General features: G+C 40.0%; 2 protein-coding genes across 2 annotated transcripts; one reads left to right on the forward strand and one right to left on the reverse strand.

The window, feature by feature from the left end:
* The first annotated feature begins 464 nt into the window (after positions 1–464).
* trpm1b (transient receptor potential cation channel, subfamily M, member 1b) lies at positions 465–19,776 on the forward strand. Its single transcript, XM_085412222.1, has 27 exons — positions 465–524; positions 7,965–8,041; positions 8,724–8,919; positions 9,207–9,420; positions 9,729–9,853; positions 9,935–10,106; positions 10,433–10,607; positions 10,699–10,822; positions 12,342–12,414; positions 12,546–12,646; positions 13,139–13,315; positions 13,414–13,548; positions 13,668–13,718; positions 13,836–13,976; positions 14,071–14,100; positions 14,196–14,488; positions 14,607–14,835; positions 14,922–15,053; positions 15,142–15,273; positions 15,362–15,490; positions 15,585–15,836; positions 15,931–16,105; positions 16,775–16,795; positions 16,876–17,020; positions 17,117–17,322; positions 17,814–17,946; positions 18,032–19,776. Exons 1-27 carry the CDS (start codon positions 465–467, stop codon positions 19,374–19,376), a joined length of 5,043 nt encoding a protein of 1,680 aa, XP_085268348.1. The 3' UTR covers positions 19,377–19,776.
* Positions 19,649–22,637, reverse strand: LOC146664897 (ras-related protein Rab-8B). Its single transcript, XM_085412247.1, has 8 exons — positions 22,364–22,637; positions 21,763–21,823; positions 21,599–21,659; positions 21,426–21,503; positions 21,187–21,276; positions 21,008–21,073; positions 20,864–20,914; positions 19,649–20,768 (listed from the first exon to the last, which is right to left on the reverse strand). The coding sequence occupies exons 1-8, from the start codon at positions 22,485–22,487 to the stop codon at positions 20,676–20,678; spliced, it is 624 nt and encodes a 207-aa protein (XP_085268373.1). The 5' UTR covers positions 22,488–22,637; the 3' UTR covers positions 19,649–20,675.
* Between the last annotated feature and the right edge of the window lie 154 nt (positions 22,638–22,791).

Consider the following 22,791-nt stretch of genomic DNA (forward strand, 5'->3'; position numbering starts at 1 on the left):
TTCTGTTGGCTAACTTTAGCTTCACAGCTTGCACGATCTCTCTCTAAGCCTTTTTGGGGGGTTGTGGTGTGCCAAAGTAGATTTACCTTCAATAACCATTTATTAAATCTCTATCCATTAGACTCTGAGGCTTCGTAAGAGCTGGCTGCATTAAGCCTGATTATGGGATGTTCGGCAGTGGAAAAGGGTCTATGTGTCAAGTGTGTCATCGAGTGATTTATATCCCTGGCAGGGATCTCTGTCTTGTCAGTCGGGAATAAGCCGCATAGAGGAGAGAGAAGCATTGAAACCTTTACTGAAGGTGAAGCAAAATAGTTTTAAAGTGTAAATCCAGGGCTTGGTGCCATCACCTGGTGCTGTAGTGGCTCTTGAGTGTTTCTGTCTGTCTCTAATGTCGACGTTGCTGGCGTCCCCTGACCTGTCGCCACTCTCCAAGGGTTCCTCTCTTGAGTTAAGTCTTCAGCATGGACACTGGCACCTTTAAAAGATCCTCCCTCAAACGCAGCACATCTGGCTCGCAGAAGGTAAGATGAAGTGTGCAGGCATCAATGTCACATTCAACAGCTATTAATTTTTATTACCTTTCAGACGTTTTTCCACTCTGGGATTTTAATTAGGATTAAAAAAATGTTTTAAAGGATTTTTTAAAATTGAATTGTAATCTATTATTAATGGAACTTTTATAAATGATGTTGTTCTCAAGAAAAGGAAGTTTATCTTAGCTTTTTAGCAAACTTTTTGCAAACACAAACTGTATGATTACTCAAGTCATCACTTTAAGGATATGCAACATGGTGCCAACACTGTCATCTAGCCTCAGCCCTTCTCGTCCAATCATTTTAGAGGTTTTCTCTTTAGCATAAAGTCTCTAAGAACTGCTGCTCATATACCAGCCTTTAAAAGTTGAGTGCTATTTAAAACTGCAGCCACATTCTCCAGTACAGTCTTCAATCCTAATGACCCAGCTTTGATAACCACTGACTTTTATATCTTTGTAAAGTCTTTTAAAAAAGTATTTAAAAGACCCTGAAAGCAAAAATATGTAATCATTCATACATTTCTCTTCCTAATATTTGAGCAACATATCCCAGAAGAAGAGCATGTGAACTGCAAATTAAGAGAGTTTGCACTATGTTTGTGTAGGCTCATGAGCACAGAATTTTTAAGGACAAATATAATTCAATTTAAATTTAAATGAAGGAGAAAGTCGGATTAAATAACTACATTGATTGTGGCATGGTTGTGCCAGACAGGCTGGTCTAGGTATTTCAGAAACTGCTGATTCACGGGGATTTTTCCCAAACAATCATCATTATGATTCACAGAGAATGATCCTAAAAAGAGAAATTATCCATCGAGCAGCTTTTCTCTGGGTAACAATGTGTTGTTGATGCCACACAAGACTATTGGTGAGTGCTCAGCTAAGGATAGAAAAAGAAGCTACAATTCTCACAATCTGACCACAGAAGATTGAAAAGATGTTGCCTAGTCCGATGAGTCTCGATTTCTGTTTTAACATTCAGATGGCAGGGTCAGAGTCTGGTCTAAACAACATAAAAGCATGATGTTCAGGCTGCTGCGGCTGGTGGTGGTGGTGTAATGGTGTGGGGGATAATTTCTTGGTACACTTAGGGCTCCTTAGTAGCAAATGAGCATCACTTAAATACCAGACCCTACCTGAGTATCATTGCTGATCATATCATAAAGCTGAAATCATGGTGAACGCTGGCCTCTAGTCACCAGAGAGCACCTTAAACGTAAAGTGTGTTGAAAACCTCCAACAGAGAACACATTTAGATAGATGTGTTCACAAAATATTACCTGATAAATTAGATGAAATTAGCAAAGTATTCATCTCCATCTATGTCTAGTTAAATAAAAAACAGTAATCACTAGAAAATACTGAAAAGAAATATTCATGAATTCTCCGCAGGTTAACGGGGGTGACTAATTTTTGATGAGTTTGTACTCAGACACTAAACATTAGTAATAAAAACTGCAACAACCAGTAAAAATCTGAATCTGTATATCCTACCAGATTCACTCTGGGTTTGCACCTCATATGAGATTGTGATGTATGAGTCACCCAACCACCCTTCACAGTCAGTTGTTCGCCTCTGATGAAATTAAATGGCATTTATTTAAGCGCACACCAAAAGACTATTACAAAAGATATGGTCAAAGCAAAAAAGAAATTCTTTGAATACATCCCTCTCAAGGCAAAAACATGCAGAAACAACAGAAACAGCACTCACATAAAAACAAAGTTTTTAATTTATATGGCAGCTGATAAATTCAGAATAACTCTAAGATAAATTTTAATGACAAAATCATCCTATAATGGCTACAAAATAATGTGAATTTTAGTGACGGAAAGCATTTGATCTCCTTGGAGCACAAGATTTAGTACTTGGTGGAATAACCGTTGTTGGCAAGCACAGTCTCTGTAGATATATTCGACCACTCTTCTCTTCAGATCTTTTCCTAATGCTCGAGTATATGAGGTTGCAATAAACTGCAATAAAGTTATCTTGTACTACTGATGGGAAAACACCACCAAAGTTTAATGCTTTCACTGCCACGTGTGACAGTAGGGATGATGCTCTTGGTGTCAAAGTCAGCATTTTTTCCCTTAAGACACTCTGAATGAAGTTGTTCCAAAAAGTTTTATTTCCTAACAAAGGTGGTGACTGTGGTCCCGTCTGCATTTTCCCATGCAGTGTTGGGAGTCATGCCTTGCCCTCCTTATGGTCATTAATTCTGCATGAGACAAGATCATGGGTGGAGCACCAGACTGAGAGTGACTGACTGTAATTTTGCGTGTCCTAAATGTGAGAATAATCACACCAACAGTTGTCAATGTGTCACCAAGATGCTTACTGGTGACTTCAATCTATACACCTAAAAACCACAAACCAGGCGAGAAATTTGGGTGTAGTGATGGATGCAGACCTAAACTTAGAAAAACACATTAAGACAATAACAAAGTCAGCTTACTATCACCTCAAGAATATATCAAGGATAAAAGATCTGATGTCTCAACAGGACCTGGAAAAACTAGTCCATGCATTCATCTTTAGTAGGCTTGATTACTGTAACAGCATCTTTACAGGTCTACCTAAAAAATCAGTCAGACAACTACAGCTCATTCAGAACTCTGCTGCTCGAGTCCTCACTAAGACCAAAAAAGTGGACCACATCAGTCCAGCTCTGAGGTCCTTACACTGGCTGCCTGTCCGTCAGAGGATAGACTTTAAAGTTCTGATGCTGGCCTATAAAGCTCTGAATGGTTTAGGACCAAAATACATCAATGACCTCCTGACCCAGTATGAACCTTCCAGTCATCTGGATCTGGTCTTTTATCAGTTCCCAGAGTCAGAACCAGACACGGAGAAGCTGCATTCAGCTTTTATGCTCCTTATATCTGGAACAAACTCCCAGAAAGCCTCAGATCAGCTGAAACACTCAGTTTATTTAAATCCAGGTTGAAGACTCACCTGTTCTCAGCTGCATTTGAATAAAGCACCAAATCCACACTTTTAAGCTTAAATTTCAAAACTTACATTTAACTACTGATTTTATCTATTTCTGATTTTATCTGTTTTGATTTTATATACTGTTTTGTTTGTTTGTTAATTAGTTTGTTTGTTTGCTTGTTTTAATCAATTTTAAATCATGCTTTTTATTTGTTTTTGTTTCTAATGTCTCTGTAAAGCACTTTGAATCACCTTGTTGTTGAATTGTGCTATACAAATAAACTTGCCTTGCCTTGCCTTGGTGATCCATTAGCCCATTGCAGCTTTTGTACTGGTCAACCCAGAGCTCTTTGGCCTTGGTGATGAGGTTAGGGACTGCTTAGGGGCCCAGGTATATTTATAATCCACACAATAGTGCAATCCACTGTGGATACTGGCTTGGTGACTGTTAATCCCTAAATTGTTGCCAATGAAAAACTTGGCATACTTGACCCAAATAAACAGAAATGCACATTTATTTCAAACGACAACAATTTTTTTCTCTTTTGTTTAGTTGAAAAGTTATCATTTACTCTTAACATACATCTACAACTGAAATTGCATTCAGCTCATTTCTTTGTAAGTAGTTCAAATCATGAATTCATCAGGGTGTCGAATCCCTGTAACATCTGTTGAGGCTGCTATGTATGTAGAGTAAGGCTTATAAATGAACCCTTGTAATCCTTAAAATTGTTGGGTAACCTGGTTATTTTTTAGTTGCGTGATTGATAATTATTACGTTACTTAAACTGTTGTAGCCATAATGAGTAAGTTCCTTCACTTTCACAACAGAAAGATTTCAGATGTCGCTAGTTTTTTAGGATGCCCTAACTTTATTGCGATTCCTTGATTTTGGTCTCTATTTCAGTCAGACTGCTTTAGGGAAAAAAGTGAAAAACAGCAGCCTTAAAACATGTCTTATGACTCCCTCAAATCTCGGGGATAATCAGTGACATGTTGGACTCGTGATGGCTAACTGGATTTTTCAACTCAGGAGGACAAAGAGTGCATTTACAAGCAGGGCTGACTGTTAATGCAAATTTGCCCATCCAGACCCTGGAAGTGGAGTGTGCCACTTTGACGAAATATCTTTTCTCCTCGAGTAAAAACAAGTAAAAGGCAGCTTTATATTCAGCCCATGTGGTTTACCATGAGTCTGAAGCGCTTTTTTTTTAGACAGTTAACAGAGCCTACATGGGTTTTCTTCCTGTCACAATGCATCAAGCTCTAACTAGCATAGCTATTCAATACCAATGAGGAGCAATTAGTTGCTTTGATCTTCAACCCGGGTAACATCACATTCCTTATAGGAACCCAAAATCCTTTCTTTCACTTGTGCTCACAAAGCTTTTGTTGTATGAATTGCATTGTTACTGCAATATTGTGAATATCTGACACGTTGATTTTCAACTGATATAGCTACAGAATTTAACCAAACATGTGCTGCCAGTCAGGTATCCACATACAGATATAAAGTCATCATTATACCTTCTCTATATGAGCCTTTGGGACTGCGTAGTGTAATTAAAGCTTTACCGGAACAAATTAGCTGTGGTCAAGTTGTTGCTAAGCTGTGGGTCAGGAGACCAGGACCATGTGATTCCAGTATAAAAAGGAATGAATGTATGGTATACTGTGAATGTGACCTTTGTATACACATTGTTGCTCCGATGTCCAATGCATTGTATTAAAGTGCTAAGCATGGTCAAAGTTTGACAGGAAAACACTGCATCAGTACGGCTAATAATAAATATATTTTTTTAAATTTCCGTCTCATATAGCTGTCTTTTGTTTTAAGCACTAATTTTCCAAAGTCTGCATGTTGGAATGAATGTTGTTGATTGTTCTCAGGCTTGTCTTAAGTCCTGTTAATTTGCTTGGTGTGACACAATCAGATCCTGCATTATCTCATTCTTCAAGAGTTTTTTAAAATGTTTTTTTTGTTGTTGTTTTTTTCTTTGTTAAGTGCTCAAAGGCAGCTCTTAACGAGCCAGCTGGTTGCTGACTGGATTTTGGTTTTAATTGCTGTGGTTAATGAGTTTAAGTAAGCTGAAATAACTGCGTCACACTGGCCAAACCCTTCTGGAAATGCGCTTTGTTTTGTCCGGCTATAATTAACATTGGCCCACGTGCGTTTTTTACTGGAGCACGAAGAAAAGTGGGAAACTGGAGGGGGATGCTAGGATTCTCTCTTTGTCTTTCTGTCATCTACCACCAGCCTCTGCTGTTTGTTTTTTTTTACTGGAGCTAAAACTGCTCACTTCAACCATAAAAGGAGTGCTTATCAAATCATTCACATGAGAAAGGCTTTAAGCAGACGTCTGCTACTTAGTGCCAGTTCGCTCCATCTCTAGTTATTAGGAATGCATCTGCAATCCCTTTATAACTTGACGACTGTTTTTATTAAATACCCAAACAGGAGGATAAATATGATAACAAAAGGGCACTGGGAGTCTCTTTTTTTATGAAAAAAGGGTGTTTTCAAATGTAGATCAAATTAACATACCTGACATTAAACAGGAAGATTAAGGGAATACTGAATATCTGGACTGCTGCCTTTTCTTTCTCTCCACAAAAACATAGTGGGTGGAAATAAAGATTAACTGCAATTAGCACTGACTGACCCCCAACTGGAGACCAGTCATGTCTTAACAAGGCGCCTTCCAAAAGAATGCCTGCATCCAATTCTCTCAATTATGCAAATTGGGTTGAAATCAAAGTACTTGGAGGGGGTGAAAATTTTCAAACGAGAAGTTGGGGACCCTCTGAACGAGGCTGCAGTACTTTTAGGTTAGTCGCTCTTCTCCATCGTCTCACACTGGCGAAGTTTTTCTAAACTGTGAAGCGAGCACAAAGAAAGGAGTTTTACACAAATTGGGAGATTAGGAGCCGGTTATCAAAGTAGATTTATTGTGCCTTGTTCAAGCGAATGATGAAAATACCCTCTGGGCATGGAGAAAGGGTCATGGGACTCCCAAAAGGATTACCTTGAACTGGAGTCATGAGACTTGGGTGAACAAAGACCCTGCTCACATGCTCATCATATTAACTGGCCCTCATAAAGTGAAGAAGTTTCATGTCCTGTGGGATTCAATGAGGCCACTTCACTGGGAGTGCAGCACCAGGAGAAAGCTCTGGCTCCCCTGCACTCCCTAGCCTTAATTTCCAGCAGCACTAGGACCTCGAAGCTCCGTCAAGAGGATTGTACGTGAGTCGAAACCCTTTAAAAACTTTATTTAGTTGCATTATTAGGATTTTACCAAGCAGCGGCCGATGTTGTATTAATTGCAGACCGTGAAAAGTGAGTTCAGATGAGGTAAATGTGAGCAGGCAGCACTGAGGGACGTCTAGGTGCTTATTGATGCATGATGACACTGAGAAATAAAGATGGGAACATTTTTTACAAAAACCCATGCTAAATAAAAAGTAGTTGTTTTGAAGCTGCGCCAAAACATCATTCTTGAAAGAGCACTGTAGTAACAGCAGATAATATATGTAAGGCTGATATCTATGTATTTGTATAATTTTAAACAATTTATACCAAATGTATACAGTAGTAGTGTTGAACTGAAAAACAAGCGTTAAAAACCCCCACGAAGAATTACTGGTGGAAAACAGTCATAATAGAAAATGGCATACATGCAATAAAAACAGATTAAAAGTAATACATGCATCTATTTGCATTCGTGTATATTTTTGGTTTGGATCATATGACATCTGCACAGGCAAAAAAACAAAAATAAATAAATGCAAAGGTTTCCCTTTTTCTTAAAGCGGAGGCGAGTAGACACTCCGGGAAAGTCTGTGGTTTTGCGGTCCAGCTGCTCTCAAAGGGGGTCATTTGAGCAGAAAAACAGGGCGAGAACAGTAACTGTTCTGTGTTATGGCTACTTGTGATCATTACAAGACTTCAGTGAGGTTTATATAAGGTCTTTCATCCTTACTCATCTGACCTCAGGCTTACTGGTAAAGTTTAAACAGATTTTTAATTTGTTTTTACATAATAATGCTGTCAAGGGTTCAAATTCTGTTTTCAACCCCACTTCCTGGTGATTTCTTGGAAAGCTTTGCTTCCCCTGATTCGGTGTTAATTGGGCTTCCACCGTCAACAATAGCCCTCTGAGAACCTTCGCCTTGAACTCTGGTTATTTTTGATCGGCAACTGGAAAAAGATCAGAAAGCAATCAGAACAGGATTTGACAAAGTGTGGGGGAATAGTACTTTTGTGCTTTTCACTGGCTGCTTATGAAACTTGAACAAACAATGGAGGCAATTTTACCAGCATCAGCTGTGGCGCAATAACATGAGAAATGACAGAGCATGCATGATTTTAGTGCCACAGCTCCTTCACCATGCTCATGTCTTTGTGCATATCAAGTACAACTTCTGGATTCTTCGGAAAACGGCTTTTGCATAACACTTTTGTTATGTTTCTTTTTGTCTTCCCAGGCACAGAAAGTATGGATTGAGAGGACCTTTCTTAAAAGAGAATGTATACACATATTTCCCAGCAAAGACCCAACCAGGTAATTACTTCAATTCTTGAAATTTACCCTGAAATTGTACTTTAAAAAAATTACAAGTCAGAAATATAAGTCCTCAGATTGCAAGTGCAGGTATGCTGTTTTATCCACATCATTATTCCAGAATTACAACAGGTTTTTTTCTAGCTTGAAGCAAATTCATGCAATGTTCATTTTTCTTAGAGTGTATTTTAGCATATTTTTATAAAATGTATTGTTGTTGTTGTTTTTTAAAAAAAAATGCTTTCCATATGCAAATTAATATCTATTAAATTATGTTAAAAAGTAAAAAAGCTGAAAACATTAAGAATTAGATCACATGCATCGGTGTACATTTTTCTTGTTAAATGGGCTGTGTGAGTTATGACAGTGGTGGTTATATAAATAATGTCCTGTAAATAATATAATAGCATTTGAAGCTGGCATTCGGGTCTATATTAACTGACAAATATTTTTCTTATTAATTAATTTCTGAAATCATGACACCCTTGACTTCAGCCTATCCCGCATTTATCAGGATTTAAACAATGCGTCTGTAAGTCACGGCGAAAACTCCAGGGCTGCTAGAGCAGCCAGGCAGTGAGCCCTTTGTCTGCCAGAAATGGGTAGAGCAATGAAAGTATGTGTGCAAGGTGTGTCTTACTGGCTTCTTCAAGTTGCAGTTCACACCCTCTGATCTGTCTAGATGTGCCTGTGGTCAGCTGACAACACAGCACGTGGCCATCCCTCCCGGTGCCAACTCCTTAGAGGAAACCCACCAGCTGGTTCAGATTGATACCCCAAAGGATAAATGGAGTGTGATCAAGCACACCAGGACGTACCCGACGGACGCCTTTGGCATCATTGAGTTCCAAGGAGGAGGATTCATCAACAAAGCCATGGTGAGTCTCAGTCAAAAAGGTTCTGCTTCAATCTTCGATCCTGTGGATACAAGCAGTGCCTTAAAAACAGAATGTAATCATTAAAGTAGAATCTTAAAGTGTGGGGACCTTTCCTTTGTAAAGGAATATTATTTACTCACATTTTTATACCGTTAGTTCTCTCACATCAGAGAAGTGAGTGGATACGATGCAGTGTCAAGGAGCTTTAGAGTTTTTAAACTGTACTTAACGCACACGACGTAGCTAGAAAAAAGTGATAATTAACCTCCCAACTTTGTTTTTTCTAGTATATCCGGGTTTCATACGACACCAAGCCTGACAACCTACTGCATTTGATGGTAAAGGACTGGCAGTTGGAGCTGCCTACCTTGCTCATCTCTGTACACGGGGGTCTCCAGAACTTTGACCTCCAGCCCAAACTCAAACAAGTGTTTGGCAAAGGCCTGATTAAAGCGGCCGTCACAACTGGAGCCTGGATCTTCACGGGTGGAGTTAACACAGGTAGGACGCTGATGGTTTAGTATAATGCTTTTAATGTTCACTTAATAACAATCAGCTTGTGACATTAGAAGATTACCTTTGCTCCAAATTGTTATTACGTAACACTACTCTGCAATTTCCTGGGGGAGATTTGACTAATCCATTGTCACAGGTTTAGGCACTATAATTAGAGCTTTAGTGGAAAAATTCATTGCAAATGATGGATATTGCGTGAGGTTACTGCAATACTACCACATTATGCTCCATAATTCAGCCCCATCACAAAAGAGCTTTATTTGTATTGCTCTATTTTGCCAATTTTAACTTAGGGGTCATCCGCCATGTTGGAGATGCCTTAAAGGACCATTCCTCTAAGTCACGTGGAAAGGTGTGTGCTATAGGGATTGCTCCATGGGGGATCCTTGAAAACAAAGAAGACCTCATTGGAAAAGATGTAAGGACATTTGCACCAGCATGTGGTCTCCTTAAAAAGAAGACCTTTCAAAGTAATGTCTCTTCTTGTAACTTTTTCCAGGTAACAAGACCCTATCAGACGATGGCAAACCCACTGAGCAAGCTGGCTGTGCTCAACAACAGCCATTCCCACTTCATCCTCACAGACAACGGAACCTGCGGGAAGTACGGCTCTGAGGTCAAACTCCGTAGACTGCTGGAGAAGCACATCTCTCTGCAGAAGATCAATACTCGTAAGTTGTTTAGTGTGCTGAATTTTTAAATAATCTGCCCACTGTGATGTGCATATGTGAGCTAAAATCTTGTTGGACACATGGATGGAGAGCTCCTCTGTGACATGTGGGCTTCCCTTTGTCATCCTATGCCTGGAACTTGGATAAGGCAGGGACAGCAAAGGGATGCTCAGCTGTCACCATTGACGTCACTTCCTCCTTCCTCTGGTTTGTCTGTTCACACATGGCATCGTAGCACAACATAAGCTTCATCATTTCACTCTCAGACTGTTTTACAGAGAAAAGAAAGGATGGAACAAATGATTATTTCTCTCTATTCATTCCAGGTTTGGGTCAGGGGGTTCCTCTGGTGTGTTTAATAGTAGAGGGAGGTCCCAACGTTATCTCCATTGCCCTGGAGAGTCTGAGAGATGAGCCCCCCATCCCTGTGGTGGTGTGCGATGGCAGCGGCCGTGCTTCTGACATCATTTCCTTTGCGCACAAGTTCTCAGAGGATGGAGGGTGAGGTTTCAGTTGATTTGCCTTTTACACTGATATCAATCCTTTAAAAAAACCAAAAACAAAAATGTGCTTTTTTTATCCTGTCATGCAGCCTGGTTAATGACGATGTCAGAGACCAGCTTTTAGTGACTATTCAGAAGACATTCAATTATAGCAAAAGCCAGTCGCAGCAGATCCTGCTCATGGTAATGGAGTGCATGAAAAAAAGGGAATTGGTAAGTAGAGGAACAAAGTGAGTGAAACCATTGTAGGAGTGAAGCCATGTATTTTTAAAGCAACATGTCTGTGTCAATCAATAAATATTTCTGAGTTGTGAAGCATCTGGTCTCCATCGTCATTCATCGCCACTCCACTCATTTGTGTATGTCCATTAACATACTGAATAAACATAATCCCCGCTACCTGCATGTCATTTCACCTTCTTTTGTGGTCATGTGCGTTATATCGTAATCCGGGACTTTTACAGCTTTACTGTAGGATATTATTAACTGTTAAGGACGCATGCAAGTGCGTAGCTGTCAAATGGTGGTATGTACTCCAACTCAGTTCAGCACACACCTGGTAAAGGTTTTCAGCAAAAAAAAAGAAAAAAAAAAAACAGAGCTGAGAGTAATTCTTCAAGATGAATGCCTAAGTAGCAGCAGCATTTGTGCATCTCTTGCAGATTCCCGAAGGCATAATTGATGTGATAAACAGTTTGTAACGCTATATAATCTCTATAATCTATACATTTGAGAGGAAAAGATCAACACACACTATCAACTGCTTAGCTCGTACTTCATCTACTCACAGGAAGCATACAGCACACAGATGGAGGAGAGGATCCAGCTCCCTAATCCTCAGCCAGGTTGCTCTATCCACTCCGCAGGCTTTCAGTCCCCAGAGTGCTATCAGTTTACCACTTCACTCTGAAACTCTCAATCCCAGACGTATTAGACTGCCTAATGCTCCAAAACACTCACATAAGCAACTTAAAATGCTTTTTGAAAGATCATACTGAATTGTACTGTTTTTTATTAAACACTATTTAGTTTTCCTTGATTCTCTATCGAGACAAAGCGGCAGAACAACCAAGTCGTCTGAGCTCTTTATGTATAAATCTTAAACTAAAGGGCGGTAACTAACCTACAGGTGAATCAGTGTCACTGTCTAGTCCACACATAATCCTTTCATCCTAAGTGCATCCAATGTGAACATCTGGCCTGGGCAGATAAAAACACTGATTTAGAGGGCTACATTTTGCTGTGATGTAACACCAGGATGCAACATTTAACCGAATTATAAAATTATTATCATAAAAGTGTCCGCACGCACACAAACAAGGCAGCCTGCAGCTTCCTGAAAGAGAAACAAAAGTGTTCAGTGTTCATACTGATGCAGACTGCTCATTATTAACGCATCCTGAGGCCGGTGCTGGAAAAACTCTGGCACCGTGCCACATATGCGTGCCAATCTAATCCCATTCACCATGGCTGCGCATGTGACAGACCCGTCAGCGTAATTTCATTTGATATCAAGTCTGTAACAAGGCAAGCGCTATCGCCGTGTCTGACGATTAAATTGGCTGTTTGCGCTCGAAAGGTCAGCCACAGGGTGCTGGAGAAAGAAGCCCTGCTGAAAATCAGTGGCAAAAATTCATTCTTTCATCAATCATTTCATCTGTGTAGTTTGTTATCAGTTATCAATTATTACAGTGTAACATTCCCTCGCTTCCTTTTTTATTCTCACATATAGATTACAGTTTTTCGAATGGGGTCTGAGGGACAACAGGATATAGAAATGGCCATCCTTACTGCTTTGTTAAAAGGTATCATCAGACACCAACACCAGTGGTTATCCCACTCGAAGCTTGCCTCCTTGTATATTTCCAATAGATTCTCTTACGACGTGCCACACATGCCGGCTCTCGTCACGTCTCCGTCTTTTTTCTTGCATCAGGAACGAACGCATCAGCAGCAGACCAGCTCAGTTTGGCTCTGGCCTGGAACAGAGTGGATATCGCACGAAATCACATCTTTGTTTACGGACACAATTTGCCAGTGAGTGTTCCTCACTTTTGAACAGTGTAAATTATTCATTTCACATCAGTGCTTTGTGACTACATGGATTCAAGACTGAAGGAAATAATTTGTTTTTGAAAATCCAATAAAAAAAAGAAAGAAAAAAGTGTGAAACAGAGTTGATGAAAGTTTAGAATGACGCATTTGCAAATGCTTCAAATTCATCTGCTGAAAGAAGCAGCCTACACAAGTGTGATGTGAAACCCCAAAGCAATCAGCAGGTATCCACGGAGAGTGAATTTATGAGATGAAGAAATTGTGAAAAGAATTGACTGAAGACCAAAGGAGAGTTTTCAGCTTGGTGATATCAGTTCTTGCTGGAAAAAAACACACCTCATATGCAAATACATATATAAGCAAACATAAATTGTGTCATATCACTCAAACACAAAAACTGGCAACTGATATGATCAAGTTAGAGGCATAGTAGAAATTGATGTTTGATATTTTTTTCTATTATTACTCGGTCAGCCTGCTGGTGCTATTGCCAACACTACAACCACTGCAGCCCCGTCTCAGGAGAAACAGAAGAGCCCTGCGAGCGCTCCTCGCAGCAAGACTCGGGTCAAGAAGGGGAAAGGGAAGGGAAAGGCAAAACCTGAACCACCAGAGGAAACAGATCCAAGGAAGTTGGAGTTGATTCGCTGGGTAGGAATAATGAAGTTTATGCAAATGTTACATGTGGAAATATGAGACAACAGAGTGAACATAGAGAAAATAATTATATTATATATCTATTCTATCAGGTGAACTCACTGGAGCAGGCTATGATGGATGCTCTGGTGCTGGACAGAGTGGACTTTGTCAAACTGCTCCTCGAGAATGGAGTCAACATTCACCACTTCCTCACCATTCCCAGGCTGGAAGAGTTATACAACACGGTGAGAGTTCTACAATGCTGAGCAACACCAGCAAAAGGGAAAAAAATAATAATTCACAGAGTTTTGATGGATAAAAATATACAGAACCTACTTCTCCTTCTTGTTCTCACATCTTTCAGAAACTTGGCCCGGCAAATACCCTGCACGCTGTGGTTAGGGATGTCAAAAAGGTAAGACAGTCTTTGCTTATAACAATAAACATTCAGCAGAATCATTTCAGTTTATTTCAGGTTCAATATTATTTTAAAGCAGTTAAGGTCGTGCTTTCTTATATATGACTTCTGCAGGGAAACCTTCCTCCAGATTATCAAATTACTTTGATTGATATTGGTCTTGTGCTGGAATACCTCATGGGCGGAGCTTACAGAAGCAATTACACCAGGAAAGCTTTCCGTAACCTCTACAATAATCTATATGGACTAAAAAGGGTACGCATGGATGGAAGGAAATAAATGACAGTGGTTTGTCATCATATTAAGTAACATTTTATATTAATTGCAACGCTTTGTTCTCTTCTTGCAGCCCAAAGCTCTGAAGCTTCTAGGAATGGAGGTAGGGTTTTCTTTCGCAACAACTAAAATAGTTTAACTAATCAAACCCACACAGAAGCACAATCTATCTAGCTGTTGTTGTTTTGTTTTTGTTAGGATGATGAACCTAGGTCAAAAGGCAAGAAAAAGGCCAAAAAGAAGAAAGAGGAGGAGGTGGAAATTGATGTGGATGACCCTGAAGTCTGTCGATTCAAGTATCCCTTCCACGAGCTGATGCTGTGGGGGGTGCTGATGAAGCGCCAGAAGATGGCACTATTTCTCTGGCAGCGTGGCGAAGAGGCTATGGCAAAGGCTTTAGTGGCTTGTAAACTGTATAAGGCCATGGCTCATGAGTGCTCTGAGAGTGAACTGGTGGATGATATCTCCCAAGATCTGGAAAACAACTCCAAGTGAGTGATGCAGAATGCTTTTTATACTTTCTGTAACGATGTATGTCTTTTTCTACTTGCTTTAAACTACTTTGATAAGTGCTATATAGAAATAATTGTTGTTGTGTCCCTCTCACAGAGAATTTGGACAACTGGCCTACGAATTATTGGACCAGTCCTACAAGCACGATGAACAGGTGGCCATGAAACTCCTAACATATGAGCTGGTTAACTGGAGTAACTCCACCTGTCTGAAGCTGGCTGTGGCTGCTAAGCAACGTGACTTCATCGCTCACACCTGCAGCCAGATGTTGCTCACTGATATGTGGATGGGCTGCTTGAGGATTGGAAAAAGCCCGGGCCTGAAGGTTAACTTAAAAAAATTCTAAAACAATAATATTTACAAGAAGAATGTTATTAGCGGAAATACTTGAAAAATGATTATCTCACTCAGGTTATTCTGGGAATCATCTTCCCTCCTCTGATTCTGCTGTTGGACTTCCGCCTTGGAGACGATGCCTCTTATCAGGCACCTGCACGCAAAGAAGAGGGAAAGGACAAAGATGATGACACAAAATCCAGCAAGGTCCTTGTTCATACTTTTTTTTTTATTAGACATATGCCTAATTTAAGGGTGAATGATTGTAAGCTTGCTGTTTGCTGTGATGCTGCAGGATGCCAACACTGATGCAACTTCCCGAAAAGGAGACGAAGAAGAGGATAGCACCAAAATCCATAAAATCCCAGTTGGCAAAAGATTCTTTGAGTTTTATAATGCACCTTTCACCAAATTCTGGTTTAACACAGTAAGTTCCCTTCTGATGCGTGAAGCATGCATTTCAAAAATGACCGCCAACAACAACAAACAGCTTTATGACCTTATTGTTTTGACAGATCTCCTATCTGGGCTATCTGATGCTGTACAACTACATTATCCTGGTGAAAATGGAGCGATGGCCATCTATACAAGAGTGGATGGTCATAGCATACATCCTCACACTTGGCACTGAAAAAGTCCGACAGGTATGAGCCTTTACAGAGTCGGAATATCTTAAATTCCAAGCGGTTTTATGGGCTTGTAATGAATACTGTGTGATCTCCTAATCCTGGTGTCTAGATTCTGATGTCAGAACCAGGGAAGCTGAAACAAAAGATAAGTGTGTGGATGGAGGAGTACTGGAACATCACAGACCTGGTTGCCATATCCACGTTCCTTCTGGGGCTAATGCTACGGCTACAGCCTGAACCGTACATGGGCTATGGCAGGGTTATCTACTGTATAGACATCATCTTCTGGTACATTCGTGTATTGGACATCTTTGGAGTCAACAAATACCTGGGACCTTATGTGATGATGATAGGGAAAATGGTAATAGTTCAACGAATCACAGATGGCATGCACACACACAAAAAGAAAGAGAACACACTGAGCTTGCATGTTCTCTTTGTTTGATTCCTTTCAGATGATTGATATGATGTACTTTGTGGTGATCATGCTGGTGGTGCTTATGAGCTTCGGAGTGGCTCGACAAGCCATACTTCATCCAGATGAGGAGCCAACATGGCGCCTGGCCAGAAACATTTTCTACATGCCTTATTGGATGATCTATGGGGAGGTTTTTGCAGACTCGATAGACCGTAAGACTAGAATTCATAGTAAGATTCTGTTTCCTGATTCTGGGCAGATGATCAGTACTGCATTATTTCTCTGTTTTAAAATCTGTCTTAGCAATGTCACACACTTTGACATACTCTGTCTCCCTCTGCTGGCACATTTGGAATAGCACTTACTACAATACATACATTCAGTACAACACAATGTTTCACTGCTTAAGAGCAGAATAGATGCCTGTATGTCATCTCCTCTGTCATGATCATCTGCCTCCAAGTTTTTCTTCTCCTGTTAATGTTTCTTCTGTCAAGGTGAAGGCAACAAGCAACTATTTAAAAAGCCTCAATTAGAAATGATATTGAAGATGGTATTGAACCTTTTCTGGAAGGTGCTGTTAAACATGTGGTCTAATTGATACTGAAATTCGGATGTTTGTCTTCATTCATTTTTAATTTTATGAACAAGGTTGTATAAAAAAATGTAAAAATGTAAAATATGTCAAGGATATAAAGTATGCAACTAGGTATGTTTGAGTACTTTTAAAAGTGCAATGAACAATTTGATAAGACCAGTCCACCCTTTAAAGCAAAACAGCTTGACCTTGACAGAAATATGACATAAAAGTCTTATGTCTATTGATTTTAACGCTTTCTCCATTTCCCTGCGGAACTGTGGTTTTCGGGGATTTTTCCAAGTCTATGCAATGGAAATCAACCGTAAGTCATCATGAATGGTATTCTAATTATTTACATTAAAGTCTATATAAATGTATAACTTTAATCTCCCATTCTTGCAGCTCCATGTGGTGAACATTTATATGATGAGGATGGGAAGAAACTCCCCCCATGTATCCCCGGTGCCTGGCTCACACCTGCCATTATGGCCTGTTACCTTCTCGTAGCAAACATTCTTCTGGTCAACTTGCTCATTGCGGTCTTCAAGTAACTATACTTCCAATGTCTACTTGTTCTATTGTTTCTAAGAAAATATCTCCTCTTACAGTTTTTACTCACTGGTCTGCATGTCCTGTCCCACAGCAACACCTTCTTTGAAGTCAAGTCAATTTCCAACCAAGTGTGGAAGTTCCAGAGATATCAGCTGATCATGACTTTCCATGACCGTCCCATTTTACCGCCACCTCTCATCATCCTCAGCCACCTCTACATCCTCTTCAACAGAATGTTCAAGCGATGTGCCAGGAAGAAACAGGAGGGAGAGCTAGATGAGAAAGACCGTGGCCTCAGTTAGTCTCCTTTTTTAAACCAAAACAATTTTATCATTATACTTAATACTTAAGTGCAATTAACTCTTTACCCCTTGAAAGCCTCCTAGGAGTATCCTTTGAAACTGCCTTCTAAATTGAGCCGTTTCTATCAAATTTCAGGCGTGCTTGTAGAACAAAATGTATGTGTGTGTGCATCAGAAGTTAGTGGGGATGGTCTCTGTCTATGCAAATACCTATAAAAAACAGAAACTATTCTAATGGTCGACAAACCACATCTTTATTGATATACACTGTGGTGTTAAAATTCATCACTAAGGATACAGGTGAGGTTTTCAAATGCCATCTTTATGAGGGTAAAGAGTTTATGCAGTTTTTCAGTGGTTAATAATACACACTAAGCGTTTAAACCACATCAAAATATTAATTTCATGATTCTGTAGCCTATAAACATGAAGAAACTGCTGGAACTGATTTTTTTAACAAAAATTGCTGTCATGTGTTTTCTTCAGAGCTCAGGCTGAATCCAGAGGAGCTAAAATTCCTGTACGAGTTTGAAGAACAGTGTGTCGAGGAATATTTCAGAGAGAAAGAGGACGAGCAACAGTCTTCCAGTGACGAACGCATCAAGGTTACTTCAGAGAGGTACAAACTTTTAAAAGTAGTTCAAATATTTCAAATTGGTTCCTGTTTCCATAAAAACTATTTTTCTCTCAACTCTTCTTGGCAGAGTTGAGAATATGTCAATGCGTCTGGAAGAGGTAAATGAGAGGGAGAACACGATGAAGGCCTCCCTGCAGACGGTGGATCTGCGTCTGGCCCAGCTGGAGGAGCTCCATGGACGTATGGCAACCGCCCTTGAAAAGCTTGCAGGTGTGGACAGGTTAGAGCTGACTCGAACCTATTCGCGAAACTCATCGGTGTGCGACCCTTCCAATCTCCTTCGCCAAGGCAGTATTAACAGTGCTGACGGTTACAGTCTTTACCGCTTCCACATGGATATGGAAGAGTTTGCATCCAGGCAGAAGGACACAGAAGACACAACAAAAACCGGCCTAGAAAGACAGCGGAGTCTGCGGCAAGCCTCAAGTATGTGCACTCTCAACACCAAGGAAGGTGGTCAGAGCTCAGAGTCCGGAGGTTTCGAGAGACCTCCGCCAAGCTCAGTTGTAGATATTCTCATATCTCCGTGTGAACAAAGGCCCTCTTCTGCAACATCAAGTCAAGAAACAATAACAAACATAAAACAAGGCAGCACGATGTTTCTAGACAGACTACCAGACAAAAACAGACTGAGGCCTTTGTCCCCTCCAAAAAGGACAAAATCGTTGAAACACTATCCAATTGAAGACCAATTCATTTCTCCTTTGACAAAGAGGAGGTCTATGAGCACCATCATTATGAACCCCCCTGATGAACCACAGAAAGCTCCTGAGCCCATAGACAAAGTCCAGAGTCTGCTAGGAAACTCCTCTTCGCCAAAGAGGACTAAATCTCTGAGGTACATCCCTACTGAAAACCAAAGCCAGACTTCTCCCATCACTAAGAAGAGGGCTATGAGCAGCATCCTCTACACTCCAGCTGAGGCTGGTGATGATATGATGCAAACTGCAGAGTACAGGTCACTGGTAGAGCACATTAATAAAACTCCAAATCAGTGGCCATCAAATTTAGCGTATCAGGTGCATCCTACCACTTTGGGTCAAATGCCTAAAGTATCAACAGTCAGAACACTCACCCAGCAATATCAAACTCAGACTGAGGCAATTCCTACAGAAAGTACGAGGACTCTTCCAGGAACAGAAACTCCAGAGGATCCAAAAACGATCAAGAGAAACCTCTCGAACACCACAGAGTATCTGACAGCTGCTGATGAAAAATATTTACCCTCTCACAGATCACAGACTTGGAACGCAAGCGACAGGAGAGCCAAGTCCATGATGGTTAGCAAGCAGCTAGCTGCATCTAGCAGCGAGAGAGTCCTTAACGAAAGCAGAAAGGTGTCAACTTTTGGACAGGCAGATGAGGAAACAAAATCAGATGTAGGGAAGAAGGAAGACGATGTCCAGGAGTAAAAATGAGAGCCTTAAAAAGAGAAAATAAACCAGCATGAAGTGGAAAAAATAGCAAGAAGATAAACAGAAAGCCATGATTAAAGTAGTGGACATGTAGCCTGCCATCAGAAATCATTACTAAGTGAGTTTCTGATACAAAGATACAAACAAAATGACAATAACGGGGGAAAAAAGCTTTACCAGAGTTTCTTTCTTTTTTTTAAACATTTTCAACCATGCAGTGTAGTTGTGTATAAAAAAAAAATCAACATTCCCATAAAGATCTACTTTCTTTTCCATTTTTACTCTTCACTGATGTAACATACAGTAGTTTACAAGGACTATCATTCACATTACAGCTTTCTCCAGTCGTTGTGTTTTCATATTGGACGCGTGAAGGGAAAGTGCTCTGTGTCTACAATCTCAAGAGGAAATAAAAGCAAGAACACAACTGCTACTTGTGATTACACACAAAATATGTGAACAGCAAAAACTTTCACTTCCTATATATGCTCAACATTTTTCAAATACTGTCTGTAAACATTTTCTATTTCAGATACTGTGTGCTTAATAGTCTGAGGTCTCCCTACAGCTTTCATGCAAATACTGACAACTGTGTAACAATATGTATTAAGTACAAGCTTCCAAGAAACAAACTCTTTCACAGCTTTGTTTTGACACAGAACCCTGTACAAATAAAGGTTCTATTAAAAATAAGTAAAAAAACAGTAGGTTGTTTTTTCTTTTGTTGTTGCTATTTTTTCTTTACATATTTTTGTCTTTCTATTGCAATACTGTGACTTTAAATAGGCACACATGTGCAATTAGAAATGATGGCATTAACACTGGATACCACAATCTTAACATATATGAATTCACACAATTACAACCAATTCTGAAACTCCGTATGATTATCTTACAGCATCGTCATAGTAAATGTAACAATAGGTAGGGCGTATAAAATGATGCTACGTTGTATGAAATACTTCATTTACCATTTATGAGACCAATATTTGTAACAGATATTTTTTAAGACATCCTACAGACATGTCCACAGTCAGCAGGCACTGCAGGGTGAGCTACAAACCACTGCTGATATTCATGCATCAGTCTTTTTGCATGAACACATATAAAGCCTCGTTCGTCATTGATCCTCGTCTGGTCAGCAGATCAGGGTAGCATCTCAGCCTCCCCTGAACCTGTAAGTCCAGCTGGCAATAAGGCCCCATGATTATATGACCACGGCCGCCTCCGCAGCGAGGAAGGCCAAAAGGCGGAAACCCTCCAAAACACCAATGTCACGCCACATACGTGAGCAGCTTAGAGGAGCGAGCACTTGAAGAATTTAATTCTCTTCGACTTTTTCTCTGTGATCTTGACCGGTTTGCCTGATCCTCCAGCACTGTTGTCAGTCTACAAGAAAAGAGTTGACGGTGAAGAAATGTAAATACAGACTGTGACACAAAGTACGGGATAGCGACTAATTAATGAAACTTTCTTCAACTTACCGACTTTGAGCTCAGATTATGCAGTATGTCTCTTCCCATGGTATAAAAAGCCTTGTGTGACATAAAAGACCAAAATAAATATTACACATCCATATACTGTGTGTAAGTCATGCTTTATGGTAAAGGGTAAAACATCCAGCTTACCTCTTCAACATTCAAGCCAGACTTTGCACTGGTTTCCAAGAATTTAACTCCATAATCAATAGCCAGCTAGGTGAAATAAAAACATAGATTTATATTTATGCCAAACGCTGAAAATTGCAATAACTTCAACTGAATTAGCTTGATGCTTGCTTTTTGGTAACGACTAGCTTCAGACTCACTTTTTCACCTCTGTCTTTAGACACCTGTCTCCTGTCAGTCATGTCGCATTTGTTGCCCAGGATCATCTTCTCCACATCAGACGAGGCATGCTGGCAGAATTAAATAAGACTCATTATTTATGGTTATTTAAAGTATGATACTATGAGTATTAAAAACAACTATAATTTACTTATAATTAACAATCACAGAATTTAAATTGCAAAAAAATACTAATAACATAACTAAATTTGGAACTCACTTCTTCAATATTTCTAATCCAGTTTTTTATGTTCTCAAAGGACTTCTCATTGCAGATGTCATAGACCAGCATGATACCCTGGGAAGGAAAATAATAATAATAACAATTTATGAACCCCGACGTGCAAGGGTAAGGTAGATATATAGCAACATGGTGAGAAATAAAAAGCTAACCATTGCTCCTCTATAGTATGCTGTAGTGATGGTGCGAAACCTCTCCTGGCCCGCAGTATCCCTAATTACACATCAAATCAACAACACAGGCAGCAGGTTAAAGTGCAGGTCAGTCAGACTTTCCAATAAAAAAAAGGGAAAAAGCTCAGTCAAATTACACATACCATATCTGAAGTTTGACTCTCTTTCCATCCAGCTCTATTGTCCTGATTTTGAAGTCTATTCCTGTATTAAAGCAAGTAAGAGCCACGTAAGCTTAATCGGTTACCTTACACTATCCAGTTTGTCACATGCCTCACATACACAGGAAACCAGGCATTTCTGCAATTAATGGTAAAATGTGATCTCGTGTCACGTTTTAGAGGAACATATTTTGAGGAATAAGCAGAAATAGCTGCAGTGTAAATTTGCAGCGCCGATCAGGTTTATAACATAATTATCACAATACTGTTTTCAGCATAAAGGCTACAGTGTAACAGAAGTCAAAAGTCTTGACTGTGGCTTTGATTTCATTCTGTATTTAACCCTGCTAGGGCATCCGAGTCTTCAAGGACAGAATAGCATTATCCATTAGTCTCACACTCCTATTGTCTGGTTCATATGCAGTTATTTCCCTTTTAGGTCGTTTGTCCTTCTCCTTACTTTCATGAAAAAATTCACTAGCTTCTATTACTGACAGATCAATGCAGTAAAACGCAAGACTATGTGGATGCCGGGATTCGTTTTATTAGATTTATCCTTGGGGGGCGTCAGCAGAATACTCACCTATTGTAGATATGAAGGTGGTATTGAAGGAGTCCTCGCTGAATCTGAACAGCAGACATGTCTTGCCGACTCCGCTGTCTCCGATAAGCAAGAGTTTAAAGAGATAATCGTACGTTTTCGCCATTGAAATAAACTTCAGACTTCTGCGTTTCGATATTATAAGGCCGCAATGAAGCTGGGATCCCCCGTCTGGAAACCCCTCAGCTGTCTGTTGCAGACCCGGGCAGACTAGCGACAGCCCGGTGCCGAGAAATGTGACGTCAGTTCCCGCTTGGCATTGTGGGGCTTTGTAGTTTAAAGGGACAATTAGATTTTAACCATCACTTCTGGACACAGACTTCCAGTTTTGGAAATGCTCCTAATGCCCCTGGTACTTTTGATTTCTTGTGCGCCTTCTTCCTGATATTGCTGTCCGCTGGGTTTACATA

Source organism: Rhamphochromis longiceps, linkage group LG7 (genome assembly GCF_057381845.1).
Source record: "Rhamphochromis longiceps isolate RC_006_pf linkage group LG7, R_longiceps_female_GT1.1, whole genome shotgun sequence".
Lineage (NCBI taxonomy): Eukaryota > Metazoa > Chordata > Actinopteri > Cichliformes > Cichlidae > Rhamphochromis > Rhamphochromis longiceps.

What these genes read in the sequence shown, in the direction of transcription:
- LOC146664897 (XM_085412247.1), bottom strand. Translation starts at nt 22,487, where the DNA reads ATGGCGAAAACGTACGATTATCTCTTTAAACTCTTGCTTATCGGAGAC. An exon ending in CACCTTCATATCTACAATAG is followed by an intron (nt 21,824 to 22,363) that starts GTGAGTATTCTG and finishes GCTTTAATACAG; the next exon opens with GAATAGACTTCAAAATCAGG. An exon ending in AGAGTCAAACTTCAGATATG is followed by an intron (nt 21,660 to 21,762) that starts GTATGTGTAATT and finishes ATGTGTAATTAG; the next exon opens with GGATACTGCGGGCCAGGAGA.
- trpm1b (XM_085412222.1), top strand. Translation starts at nt 465, where the DNA reads ATGGACACTGGCACCTTTAAAAGATCCTCCCTCAAACGCAGCACATCT. An exon ending in CCCAGCAAAGACCCAACCAG is followed by an intron (nt 8,042 to 8,723) that starts GTAATTACTTCA and finishes TGATCTGTCTAG; the next exon opens with ATGTGCCTGTGGTCAGCTGA. An exon ending in GATCTGGAAAACAACTCCAA is followed by an intron (nt 14,489 to 14,606) that starts GTGAGTGATGCA and finishes TCCCTCTCACAG; the next exon opens with AGAATTTGGACAACTGGCCT.